Source organism: Aquarana catesbeiana, linkage group LG02 (assembly GCF_042186555.1).
Source record: "Aquarana catesbeiana isolate 2022-GZ linkage group LG02, ASM4218655v1, whole genome shotgun sequence".
NCBI classification, from domain to species: Eukaryota; Metazoa; Chordata; class Amphibia; order Anura; family Ranidae; genus Aquarana; species Aquarana catesbeiana.
In genome coordinates, this window is record NC_133325.1 from 135,541,791 (window position 1) to 135,556,443 (window position 14,653).

At 45.1% G+C, this 14,653-nt stretch overlaps 1 protein-coding gene across 1 annotated transcript in view; it reads right to left on the bottom strand.

Annotated features, from left to right (window-relative positions):
* DDX10 (DEAD-box helicase 10) overlaps positions 1 to 14,653 on the bottom strand; it is a 421,792-nt gene that overhangs the window by 140,703 nt on the left and 266,436 nt on the right. The window contains exon 16 of the mRNA XM_073613492.1: positions 3,112 to 3,168. Within this exon, the coding sequence (XP_073469593.1) occupies positions 3,112 to 3,168 (57 nt within the window). The remainder of the gene's footprint in view (positions 1 to 3,111; positions 3,169 to 14,653) is intronic.

Consider the following 14,653-nt stretch of genomic DNA (forward strand, 5'->3'; position numbering starts at 1 on the left):
CATGTGGACAGTATGGTCCCAATTCAGTTATTCATTTGCCTTTGACTCCTTTGTAGCCTGAATATAAGCTGGGCTGGCCTATAGTGATATTATCAAATCCCGTAAGAGCGCATAGCTGCACACCCCACTCTCTCTTTTCTTTAACCCCCACATTTTTTTCTTCTTTCTTTTCCTCATTAATAGTATGAACGTTGTAATAGGTCACGGTCTGGTTTCATTGTTTACACTAGAAATCAATCAGACCTTTTGATTCTTAAGGCATGATTTATGGTATTAGATATCTTTAATTGGAGATAACTATGATTTGCTTTTTGAAGGCTGATTAAAGTTAACCCTTTCTCAACCAGCCCCAATTTTGGGCCTCAATAACCACATTTTGGGCCTATCTGGACAGTTCCACCATAATATATAAGTGGTCTTTCCAAATGAAGGTCATCTGTGGACCTGTGGTGGGATATCCCCACAGTCCCCAGTAAGGGGGACTTGTGGGGCCGACTTTTGGTATCATGCAGCAGCAAAGCTTACTTTGCAATTTTAAATGATGCGCCTCTTCATGCGATGAACTATACCCACAAGGGTTGGTATTTAATGTGTACTGTGATTACTGCGTGTCATATGTATTAATCTGATATCCAACTATATCTCTCTGTTGTAGATATGTATATTTAATAACCACTTACACCTGAAGAAGAAAAACAAAACAATTATATTTTGAAATACATTGGATACTTTGGTCTTCAAACTGCTATTGGTAACAGAATTCTGTGGTTTTCCTATAATTGTGTACCAATGTCATGTAGCTGCATGAGTTTCTTATTTTTTATCTTTATACAATTTTAATATGTATAATTAAGCTTGTTATGAATTTTACATGTGTATAACTTCAAGCCTGCAATAGTCCCATTTAAAGGGTTTTTTTTGCTTATATACATTTATGCATGCACAGCATCGCCCCCAGCTACATCACCAACCCCATCTGCAGATATCGCCCAAATCGTCCCCTCCGCTCCTCCCAGGACCTCCTGCTCTCTAGCTCCCTTGTTACCTCCTCCCATGCTCACCTTCAGGACTTCTCCAAAGCCTCTCCCATCCTCTGGAACTCCCTGCCCCGGTATATCCGATCAGCCCCTAACCTGTCCACCTTTAGGAGATCCCTGAAAACTAATTTATTCAAGGAAGCCTATCCCACACCCACGTAAGAACTGTACCCGAGCCACCCTCCATCAAATCATCCCCTGCAGCTATTACCTTTTGTACCACCACCCCCTCTTTAGAATGTAAGCTCTATGAGCAGGGCCCTCCTGTCCCTTCTGTATTGAACTGTACTGTATTTGTGCTGTCCCCACTCTACATTGTAAAGCACTGTGTAAACTGTTGGCACTATAGAAATCGTGTATAATAATAAATAATAATGATAGTGATGAGGGCATAATTTCACAAAAATATATTCTTCTTCATGTCCTTCTTTCCATTACCACATGGAATTTATACCTGCAGTTGTTCTGCCTTCTGATATTTGTTCATTTTTGCGAGCCTCATATTGTGCTTGGTACTTGTGTATCCGAATTCTTATATTAGGCCCCTTTCACATGACAGGTCCATCTCCGCTCAGATGAACCTGTCAGAGCCCCGCTGTTCTCTATGGAGAGATTGGATGAAAACGGACAGCCTATCTGTTTTCATTCGATCCCATGTGATCCGCTGGACTGGTGGCGAACGTATCGCCAAACATCTGTTTTGAGCGGATCTTGTTGAATTGGATGGAAGGCGAGTGTCAGTGGACACAAATCCGCTGACATCCGCCTGCCTATAGAAGTTAATGGGTGGCCCGCTCGGATCCCCCTGAAAAATGGACAGGCGAATCCGAGCAGGCCGATCATGTGAAAAGGGCCTTAAACTTGCAGTGTTTTATTTTTGGTTATATGCTTTTTAATACTCTAATAAAAGATTGAACAAAGTTGAACTTTTTTTCATTTTGGATAGAGTAAGGGAGGGTTATAACCCCTGTCAGTTTTTTTAATTTTTGCCATCTGTGTATGTGACAGGAAGTCATCACTTCTTGTCCCATAGCTAAAACAGGAAGTGAGAAGAAATCCCTGCAAATTAAGGAAATCCCTTGGGGCCCCCCAGGTCACCAGAACCTGTGTCCTCTTGGAATTTACTTTCACTTTTGATGACAATAGTAAACAAGATATATAGAGATGGTGAATCTCCCCAACGGGGGGGAGACTGCAGACATTATTCAAAACTAGAAAAAAAAATTGCTTATAGTTACACTTTAGATTGCAGTTAAAACTTCTAATGTTATCCAACAAACACTGCAACTGTACTAAATGGAGAAAGGTCCCTCTATTGAGTTCAGTTATCAGTAATCCACTTGAGAATCCAGATAACACCTTAACCATACTAGGTTCTAATCATGGTCGGTTCAGCAGGAACCGACAGATTCAAACCGTTAATGGGCAGGCTGAATGAACCAAGTTGATCGATCAACTTAGGTTCAACCAGTCTACAGGATTCTCTTGAGATTATCACTAGCAGCTGCTATAGTCACTAGCGATAATCACAGTCTTCTTCCAGCAGGGATGGCTTCCCCTGCCGGGAGAAGACAATGGCCCGGCAGGAGGGATTCACACATCGACAAGCTCTGTGTTGATGGGTAAATCAAGTGAATTTCTTTCCTGCAACCCGTGGTTGCAGGAAAGAAATTTGCTCCATGTATGGCCGGCCTAACCAGGAATGTATAATCTGGAGCCTGAGCTGTGCAACTTCCCCACCAATCTAAGGCAAATGTCCAAAGCAGGAATGAACGTGCCTAGTGACTTGAATGCCCTACAGCACTGACACCAAGGAGTTTGCTGGGCAGGAGGAACACCCTTTGCCCTTACATGAAAGGAGGCATGTGAGGATAATAATGGACAATGTCTGACAAAGGTGAATTCCACCCACAAGCGACTCAGTCATGTATCATTTTGTGTCCCTTCATTTTATTATACAGGATCTGATCATCACACACAGTGACTTTATGTAATTGACAAAGCTCCAGTAGCACAAATTATTTCCCAAGTGACTAAGCTCCTCTGTCCATAATACAATGGTAAGCAACCCTACCTCTTTATCTTTCCTGCTTGACGCTCTTCGGGCAGCCTTTTCCTTCAGTCGTCTTTCCTGGAAAAAATAATATATTATAGCTATAGTTAGTGCCAGTTTATTGAGGTTAGGACAAGAAAAAATAAAGTAATTGCCACACATAATTCACATCAGGCTAAGGATGTTTATTAAAAGAAAAAAAAAAAGACAGGTGAGCCCTATAAGATATGAAAATTACAGCTACATGGCTGAAATATAGATCCTCATCCCACAGTTAAAGCTTTGTAAATTGAGCCTCTTGAGTGGCATAAAGAGAAATTTGTTTTACTGTTGAAGGATTTTAACACCAAGAGTAAATGTAACAGGAAAGTACAAGAACCACATCTAAGGTGTGACCCAAAACCATCTTCTTTCACCCATGATTGTTTTTTTTTCTTTCCTAGTTAAATGTTTTCCGATTGCTTGCACCCTACAGCACTGATCCTCCAGATCCTTCTTCAATCAGCTTCTCTGTTCTGTTCTAGCTGTTCTGACCTGCACTGCTATGGAACCCATTAACTGCAGCCCCTCTGTGTCAAAGCCAAACAGCAAATTGCAATGATCTTGTTTATTACAGGTATTTATATAGTGCTGACAATTTAAGCAGGGCTATACATAATATACCTTCACATCAGTCTCTGCCCTCAAGGAACTTACAACCTAAGGTCCCTACCTAACAGGCATACATAGACATATATGAGGGTCAATTTTAGACCGGATCTAATTGACAAATCCCATATCTTTGGAGTGTGGGGGGAAACCAGAGTAGCCGGAATAAGCACAGGGCTTTTATCATTCATTTTTAGACTGAATAAACGAAAACCACATACGGTTCACCGTTAGAAATAAGCTCTTTCGAGAAACATTTTTCCATTCTGCTTCTTCAAATTTTCCTTTTCACTGTGGTCGAAAAGGAATGTCAATTTGACCCCACTAATGTTTAGAAAATCGAAGAAAATTGAAATTTGCAAATGAAATTCTACTAGTGTATGGCCAGCCTAAGTCATATAAATGTTGCTCCCTCCCATGTAGCAAGACAAATTAGACTGCAACATATCACCCAAGCTGTTCACAGATGATAGGAAAAAACAAATATTTTGCTAGGAAAAAAAAAAAAAAAAACTATCTTTCAGCTCCTGTCACTTTAATTATACATAATTAAATATACTTTAAAGTGAACAATGATTAAGTACAACACAACTGCTATCTCTGTGCATTTGTGAAGGTCACAGCCCTTCCTTATAAGTTATAAAACTATTAGAGTACAAAGGCAGAGCAGATGTGAGAGTGGAAGAGAAGTGTTGTGCGAGCTCCCTCTCACCCTCTCCTGTTCTCCAGCCATGTGCGCTTGGGATGATAAGGAAGTATCGTTTGGTGGAGCAGCAACAAAAGGCAATTTAAATTCTGCCGCAGTATGCAAGGAGAAATATAATGAGATATCCAATGATTTATTTCTTCAATTTGCAGTAAGTATGAGAAGGGAAACTGTCGCTACATTTTTTGTAGCAATTCCTGAGCTTCACAAATTCAAATCTATTCGGTATTGGTGTGCTCACATAATTGTATAGTGTGTGATGAGAGTCTGCAATACTTTACTGTAAGCTGCGTAAACCTATATACCCCCTCACTGGGGCTTTCCCCCTGGTAAACCATACTTGTATGATAGTGATGCTACAGGGGGCTATGCTTGATGCATGGTAGGCACAGCATTCTGAATCATGAATAAACAGCGACTCCAACTACGGGATCATTTTCATCTTGGGTGGAGTGAAACAGGTATCAATGTTCCCACCCCAGCTGTGACAAGCTATAAGACATGGGAGTCCACATACACTATATTACCAAAAGTACACGCACATTAACTTTAATGGCATCCCAGTCTTAGTCCGTAGGGTTCAGTATTAAGTTGGCCCACCCTTTGCAGCTATAATAGCTTCCACTCTTCTAAGAGGAAGGCTGTCCACAAGGTTTAGAAGTGTAACTATGGGAATGTTTAACCATCCTTCCAGAAGTGGACAAGAAGGCCTGGCTCACAGGCTCCGCTCTAATTTATCGCAAAGGTGCTCTATCGGGTTGAGGTCAGGAATCTGCAGGCCAGTCAAGTTCCTCCATCCCAAACTCGCTCATCCATGTCTTTATGGACCTTGCTTTGTGCACTGGTGTGCAGTCATGTTGGAACAGGAAGGGTTCATCCCCAAACTGTTTCCACAAAGTTGGGAGCATGAAATTGTCCGAAATGTCTTGGTATGCTAACTCCCCTCCACCAAATGATTTGGACCAATGCACAAAGCAAGGTCCATAAACACATGGATGAGCGAGTTTGGGCTGGAGGAAATGACTGGCCTGCAGAACCCTGACCTCAACCCGATAGAACACCTATTTGGATGAATTCGAGCGGAGATGGCAAGCCAGGTCTTCTCGTCCACATCAGTGCCTGACCTCACAAATGCGCTTCTGGAAGATTGGTCAAACATTCCCATAGACACAATCCTAAACTTTGTGGACAGCCTTCCCAGAAGAGTTGAAGCTGCAAAGGGTGGGCCAACTCAATATTCAACCATACGGACCAAGACTGGGATGCAATTAGAGTTCATGTGCGTGTAAAGGCAAGTGTCTCAATACTTTTGGTAACATAGAGTACATTCCGTTAGAGAAAACAGAAGGTATCCTGTTAGGGTCATGTAAGGCTACACGATCTTCCCATTACCCTGATAACCTGCCCTGGGCGCAGTATCTTTATCTAACTTGATTCCAACCTCTTGGAATCCCCTGCAGAATAGCAATCAGACTGGGGATAAGTAAGGGAAGGACAAGTGGGGATAAGTAAGGGAAGGACTAGGGGCCAGTTGGTATGCTGCTTGCAGATATGCTGAAAAAACATGCTGATAAGATAAGAGGGATGGCTTCATCAGTCTAGGGACCGAATCTCACTATAGCACTACGTTACACGGTCCACAAAAATGCATTAAGAGAGTTATGAATGGCACCCCAATGCACCTCGTCAACACCCTTGTACAGCATCACAACACAACACATGGCAACCTACAAACCTTTGTTGCTGAAAATGCTGCATGCACCGGTTTTGGTGCTTTAGGCAGCACATTCCAATTGTTCATTGCTTAAAACATATTCAAGCCCAAGAACAAAAATGTTAATATATTTTAGCTTACTATTTCTTAGATGTGATGTCTACATTAGCTTTACTATTTTTAGGCATTTTTCCTGTATATTCAACTGGTGATCCTGCCAGTAACACAATTCTTGTGAGAACACTCTCTCACTGTACTGTATCTATAGAGAAGCAGCATCATCACTCAGAAAGAAATACAGAACATCTCCCTTTCTTTAAAACATGGGGGGGTGTTTTGTAGTCCACATAGATAGCTGGGAACAATGCTAACTAGTGGCAGAAAGTACACATAGTTACCAGTTCACAAGATTTATGGAAAAATTAAGAGGTATTTTTTGCTCTTAGACCATAACAAGTTCATTGTTAGGGGTTCACACGGTCTTCATTCTTCATCGTTTTTCTAGCTGATTTTTACTGGTCAGCGCACAAGGCTAGAAAAAAATTTGAAATGTAAGAAAGGATTTAATTCCCTTCTCATTGGCTACAAGGTACAATAGTGGAAACCAAAAAGGACAGAACTTTAACATTAACATTTTTAAAAAGAGGTAGTAAAATGTAATGCAAACAGAAAGGTTATGTTCACAGACAAAATTTTATGCTAAAGTAGCATAAAACTAACTCTAAATCTACTGGCAACCACATTCTAACCCCGTAAAGCAAAAATCGCTATACATACCTTTTCTGTAGCCGATCCGGTCCCACGCAGAAGAAGCAGCCGACAACAGAAGCCACATAGTAACTCTATGGGTAACGTGACTTCCCAGCTGTTGTCGGCTGTCTCTTCCATGCATCATCCTCAGCTGGAGACTGGACCAGCTCTGCTTCAGAAAAGGTATCGAGAGTGATTTTTGCTTTACAAGGTTTGATAGATAAGTCTTAGAATGTGGCTGCCATGTAAACTTAAGAGTTTGTTAGTTTTAGGCGGAACGTCTACTTTAAATTTTCTTCCTCCTTCAAGGCTGGTTCATGGCAGATGCAGCCCAGTGAGTTTTTATGCTACATCAAAAACTCACGGACAGTGTTGAACATGGATTCCAATGACCCTAGTTCACATCGGTGCAGTCAACAAAAGTAGAACATTCTGCATTTATGTTGTATGGAACGCAGCAAAATGCATCAAAAACGCACAGGAAGACAGGTGCATTCACCGCTCCTTCCCCGCTCCTGCCTATTGAAATCAATGGGACAGCGCGGCTATACCGCCGGCAGTGGTTTTGAACCCTTTCTCGGCCGCTAGCGGGGGGGGGGGGGGGGGGGGGTAACAAAAGCGGTGCTTTACCGCCAACGCCGCCCCTGCCCCAGTGTGAAAGGGGCCTTAAGGGTTTAAAAAAAGAAAAAAGAAAAAACAAAAAAAAGCTATGAGTAATCCAATTAAAATGGGTTAAAACCAGAATGAAAACCATAGCACAGATTAAATTACAAATTATTTTACAAATAAACGTGTAACACTTGTATCCTGGTTGGCAACTTCTACATAAGTGATTGAACTGATTACATTTTATACTTACTTGAATAAATATATTAAAGATTTTTAACAGTGATCATCGTAAAGAAAACATAATGAAACTGTAGATTTTTACTTTATCCCTGGGACAGTACAGAACCCTTTTCAAGTCAAAGACTCAGTAATGCGGCTGTAAGAGGCAAAATTGGTCAGCACCCAAAATGCAGGAAGGCTTCCTCCTATCAGCTGTGTGCAATCTGTTCTTTCTGTCCACGTGCTGTCATAAAAGGTGTGGCCACATGCATTTTTTTGGGCTGCATATCTATTGTTCTGACTAGGAAATAAACACCTATTCATTTTAAAACACTGTCCTACTTTTCCATTAGATCAGGGTTCATCTTTAAACATAAAGGGGAAAAGTGATTGAATGTACGGCCAGGCAGTGTTTAATTTTCAGTAAATGTAATCTTTCCTAGAGAAACCAATAAAGTGATGTGCTTCAATGAACACAGATCAGATTAGCTTTTCATGTTATGCACTAACAAGTAAATATGCGTACATTCTGTTTAATATCCACAACTGGAAAGTAATGATGAGAACTGTAAACCTAGCAGGCTGACAATTTTGGAAACCGTAATTTTTATACTACGCCATTTTCTTGTTTATGACGCTTCCCAAAAAGTGTAAAGATGGTATTTTTCCTTCCAATTTCCTGATTTTGCAATGGTAGATTACAAAAAAAGCAACAATCTCAAATTCTGGCAGAACGCACATAATACTGAGGTGCTGGTGTCACTGAAACAGATACTGTCTGAAATCAAAATCTTCTAAAAAGCCAGAAACTACTGTGCAGGCTATGAAGCAACATCAGCAAAGAAACTACAGGCTTTCATTGACCGACACAGCGCTTCCTTATTCAAAACCATAGGGTTATATCGCCCCCTTCAGGAGTAGGACACTAGGCAGAAAAAGGACTTGGCTACGCCCATGGGCAGTCCTAGGTGATATACACCACTCTCTACTACTGCTATAGGCCTTTACTTTTGTCACAAGCAGCGTCAGAAGCATTAAAAACTACATAGAGGGGTGGGTGCTGTGTCTGTCAATGAACTCAGAGAAACTGATTTTACGGTAAATCAAAAATCCTATTTTCTCATTCGTTCATTGACAGACACATTGCTTCCTTATTCAGAACCATAGGGATGTCCCAAAGCTGTGCCAAACATGAGGGGTGGGGCAGCCAACAAAAAAAACAGGCCAACCAGACAACCTGGAGTTCAACAAGAACAACTGGAGCACAATCTGAAGAGCAAGAAAACCCCTTCATGAGGGAAAAACCCTCTTTTGGCCTGCAGAACCTTGCGGCCAAAAGAGGCATCCGCAGATGCCAGCACATCCACTTTGTAAAATTTTGTGAAAGTGTGCACCGACGACCAGGTGGTCGCCTTGCACACTTGCGTCACTGATGCCTGATGACGGAAGGCCGAGGAGGCACTCAGAGCCCGCATAGAGTGCGTTTTCACCAGGAAGGGAGGAACCGGACCCCTGACAGAATAGGCCTGAGTCCCAGCCTGTCTGATCCAGCTAGAAATGGTCACCGAGGAAGCAGACAGCTCCTTCTTTGGCCCGTCCACGATCACAAACAGGGAGTCTGACCTCCGAAAGGACTCAGTGGCAGCCAAATACACCCTGGTCGCCCGAACCACATCCAAGGTGTGTAAGGCAAAGTCCCTCGAATGTTGCGAAAGAAAAAGGGGGCTTAACTGCGCATAAGTGAAATTGTGTAAACAATAAGAAAATTGAGAAATTGAAAAAGCTGCAGATTCCTATATGTAACACAAACACAAAATAAAATCGTCTTAAAATTGTGGAATTGCGCTAATAAGAAACTGGTGTGCGTACAAGTGACGATCAATTCTCCTTTGAGATGAATCCCAAATAAAGTGTGTGAACATGTGAATTATATAAATCACCAATATATAAAATAAAATGACACATAAGTAAATCATCAAAAGGGCAAACTTGATGTGCAACGGTGAAAGGAATACATATGTAAGTCCATATAAAACAACAAGATGAATCACCCGGGTGTTTGTTGAAATTCAATTGAGATCCTGCTAACTGAGGTCAAGGTGCTTAGATCCACCACCACATATAGAGTGACTGGCCGCTTACCAGAAACTCATGACCCCCATTACAGAGGGTCTGAGTAAGCTGTTAAAACTGATTGCTCCGGACCACCACCGAAAAAAACAAAATTGGCACTGGGATGGGACGTCAGGGGCCTTGATGGGGATGGATGGATCGACGGGACGTCAGGCTCTGAGCAGAATGATAAAACCATATACGTGAAAAAAAGCTTACGCAGACCCTCTGTAACAGGGGGTCATGAGTTTCTGGTAAGCAGCCAGTCACTCTATATGTGGTGGTGGATCTAAGCACCTTGACCTCAGTTAGCAGGATCTCAATTGAATTTCAACAAACACCCGGGTGATTCATCTTGTTGTTTTATATGGACTTACATATGTATTCCTTTCACCGTTGCACATCAAGATTGCACTTTTGATGATTTACTTATGTGTCATTTTATTTTATATATTGGTGATTTATATAATTCACATGTTCACACAATTTATTTGGGATTCATCTCAAAGGAGAATTGATCGTCACTTGTACGCACCTCGAATGTTGCGGCCTTGGACACAGGGAAGGCAACACAATGTCTTCATTAAAATGGAAATCAGAGACAACTTTTGGAAGGAACAAAGGACAAGGACGAAGAACCACCTTGTCCTTATAAATCACCAGGTAGGGCGTGCGACAGGAGAGCGCCGTCAATTCTGACACCCTCAAGCAGAAATGATAGCCACCAAGAAGGCCACCTTCTGTGAGTGTGAGCAGGGGAATTTCTCAAATATTTTCAGAGGCTTCTGTAGGCACCAGATTCAAGTCCCACGGTGGCAAGGGAGATCGCACCAGTGGGGGGCGTTGAAAGAAAACCGGAAAAGCCGACACCTGGCCCTTGATAGTACTCAAGGCCAAATTCTTTTCAATGCCCCTCTGAAGAAAAGTCTAAATCCGAGCCACCGAAAAGTAACGTGGATGAAACCCCTCTGACGCTTTCCACGTCTGATGATATACCTTCCTGGAAGTAGACTTCCTAGCTTTGAGTAGTGTCGGAATCACCAACGCAGGTAAGCCTCTATCCTTCAACACCTGGCTTTCAACAGCTAGGCCATTTAAGCCAGCAACGGTAAAGCAGGGTGGAAGATTGGCCCTTGGGATAGCAGATCCTCCCTGAGAGGCAGCTGTCAGATGCACCAGGTCGGCGTACCAGGACCGACGAGCCCAGAGAATGACCAGAATTCCTTCAGCTTCGATCCTGTGTAACAGCTGAGGCAGAAGCTTGAGAGGAGGAAAGGCATAGATCAGACGATACTGGCCCCACGGAGCCACCAGAGCGTCTGAGGCGTCCGCCAGAGGGTCCCGAGACCTGGCCACAAACCTCTGCACCTTCCTGTTGACCCAGGATGCCATCAGATCTACCTCTGGAGAACCCCAATACAGACATATCTGTAGAAATATCTCCTGATGAAGGGACCACTCCCCTAGGTCCAGCATTTGTAGACTGAGATCATCCGCCTGCCAGTTGTCCACCCCCGGAATGTGGACGACGGAGATGGTCGGGACAAAAAGCTCTGCCCAACGGAGAATGCCGGCTACATCCAGGCCTGCTAATACACTCCTCGTTCCTCCCTGGTGGTTGATATAGGCCACCGCCGTGGCGTTGTCTGACTGGATTCGTATCGGGGGGGTCCCTGAAGTCGATCCGTCCAATGATCCAGAGTCTGATCGCCTGAAGTTCCAAGATGTTGATAGGTAGCCTGAATTCCTCCAGTGTCCAGCAACCCTGAGCAGAGCTCAGGCCCAGGACTCCAACCCACCCAGGCAGACTGGGGCATCGGTGGTGACCACCGTCCAGTACAGAGGGAGTAAGGATTTCTGACTGTCAAGAGACCCTGGACATTTGACCCATTTTAACAAGATCTCCTTGTGCAGGGGTCTCGTATGGAACTGAGCAAACGGGATCGCCGTGAATGTAGACACCAACAGGCCTAGCACCCACATGCTAGTTTGCAGGGAGACCCACCTGCTGGACAGCAGTTAGCTGGTTGCCGCCTGTAACTTCTGGAGTTTGTCCTGAGGAAGGAACACTCTGGCCAGAGCAGAATCCAGAGTCAGACCCAGATAAACCAATTTCTGAACTAGAATCAGCGCAGACTTTTGGTAATTTATCAGCCACCCAAAATCTGCCAGAGTCTGAATAGCGATCTCCACATTGCCCCTCAGGGTCGCTGGGGACTCTGCTCGCAGCAGGTCGTCCAGGTAAACCAGAACAGCAATTCCCCGCTGGCACAGAATCGCCAGAACCGGGGCCAACACCTTGGTAAAGACCCGAGGAGTGGAGGAGAGACAAAGGGTAAAGCCGCAAACTGATAATGCTCCTCTCTCACAGCAAAGCAGAGGAACCGCTGGTGTTGTGCACATATCGGAATGTGCAGGTAGGCATCCTTGATGTCGATGGAGGCAAGAAAAGTCCCCCTGATGAAGAGATGTCACCACGGAGTGAATGGACTCCATTCTGAACTTCCGCACCCGCACAAAGCAGTTTAGGGCCTTGAGGTCCATAATTGGACGTACCGTACCCTCTTTTTTGAGGATCATAAACAGGTTTGAATAAAAACCCTGATAACGTTCCTACACCGGAACCAGGACAATCACCCCTTGAAACAACAGCCCTTGCACCGCGCCCCAGAGCACTAACAAACGGTCCGGAGACAGACGCAGATTGGACAGAAAAAATCTGCTTGGGGACAAGACTAGAACTCGATCTCATAACCAGACAGAATCACTTTGTGGACCCACATGTTTAATCAGAGAGGTCCACGGGCCCAGAAACCAGCGAAGACTTCCCCCCCCACCCGGACTGCGGGTGAGGGTGCCCCTTCATGCCGAAGGAGCCTTATCTGGGGGTCTGGAGAACCCCGCTCTCGGTTTGCCCGACCAGGGTCGCTTGGAACCTCCCGAGGGGGGCTTGAATGACTTTGAGCCTTTATCAGTGGACCCTGAGGGATGAAAAAACTCTGTGTGCCGAGAAGGAAGGACCATGCTTGCGACGTGGCTCCCTCCCCTTTTTTGACTGTCGAAGAAAAGTACTCTTCCCCCATGACACTCTTAATGATATCATCCAGAGTGGCCCGAAACAAGCGATCGCCTTGAAAAGGCAGATCAGCTAGGGCTTTTTTTTTTTTTTTTTTTTAGAGGCCTGGTCCGCAGTCCAACACTTCAGCCACAATACCCGCCGAAGCACTGCAGCTGAAATAGACAGCTTAAAAAGTAAGGGAGATGCGTCCAAAGAGGCATCACAAACTGCAGCCCCTGGACCAGCTAGTCTGCCAATTCAGTGAAGGCAGGAGGAAACTGATCACCCTCCAGGTCACGGCGCAACAGCTTCGACCATTCTGTCAGTGTTTGAGACACCAGGGCAATGGCCAGGACTGCCGAACCTGCAATAGTGAACATAGTGCGGCTCAAAGACTCTGCCTTCCTGTCAGCCGGATCCTTAAAAGCCAGAGAGTCTTCAACCGGAATCATAGTGGCTTTGTTCAATCGAGAGACCGGAGGATCCACCACAGGTGGAGTTGTCCACTTCTTTAGAAGACCCTCCTCAAAAGGATAATGCACAGCGAAGCACTTTGGGACTGCAAAGGGATGTTTTGGATATTCCCATTCCTTATAGACAAACTTGTAAAAAAAGGAGGGAACACTTTTGCCGCGCGAGACGGTTGTGAGTGCCAGAAGGGACCAGCACCTCCAACGCAGCCGCATCCTCCATTTTTAAAGTTTCCCACACAGATGTAATCAGTGCATCCACCAGCGCCTTCTCGTGCACAGCCACCGGATCAGAGGAATCATCCTCACTGTCCAAAAAATCTAGGAGCGTGGCCGCAGACCCCGCAGGGTGGGCCGCGTCCACGGCAGCCAAATCAGATTCAGGATCTGACGAGACAGATGAAGCTGGGGAAGGCAGGGAATGCTTCTTGCTAGTCTGCCGCCCAAGAGCCACCTCCACCTGGAACACAAAGGACTCCAGGCCTGTCGTCAGTGCGTCAACGGGTGGCTGGGACCCAGAGGGCCCTGCAGCCTTTGATAGGGGGTCAGGTGGGGAAACATGCTCCTGAGACTCCATAGGAAAAGAAGAGACCCCCCACATCAAGAACGACCACTGTAAAGGGACACCAACCCACGCTGGTAGTGGAACACCCCACAGCAGAGAGAGGAAGGAACCCCACCAGGCTCGCCACCCCACCAGCGTAGCGCTTGCTGCCTCAGGTGTAGACCCGCACACACGTGGCGTCTAAAGGAAGAGGATAACACAGGAGTCACCAACGGGTTAAAAGGAGGAGCTTCCGCCTGCTAAAAACGCCGTCTGGGCTACACAGTAATGGTAACCTCTGCCTGAGCACAAAAACCACCAAATCATGGCCGCCGAGCTACACAAACATGGCTGCCAGCCATAAGTCATCAGCAGGCAGTAGGGAGAAAAGACACCGGCTACGGCAAAATGGCTGCACTACACGAGGCTGACACAGACCCCAGGAAAGCCCCTGAAAAAGAGAAAGAGGATCCGGGCACCAGACCCCCAGTGCCCCCCCAGTAAGCACTGCACCTGGCGGCGCGCACCCCCTGCCCACCAGTACTCAACCCCATCCCCCAGGATCCATCATGGCACCTCACTACTCCATTATAGAGGGAGGGGAAAAGAGGGGCTACCAGAGGACCTCCAGGGACCATCCACCCCAGGAAGAGAGGGTGCAAGGGCGAAAGGAAACCCGTAGGGCGAACCAACCCGGGGACGCACCCGCGTCCACCGCAAACCCACCAAGGGG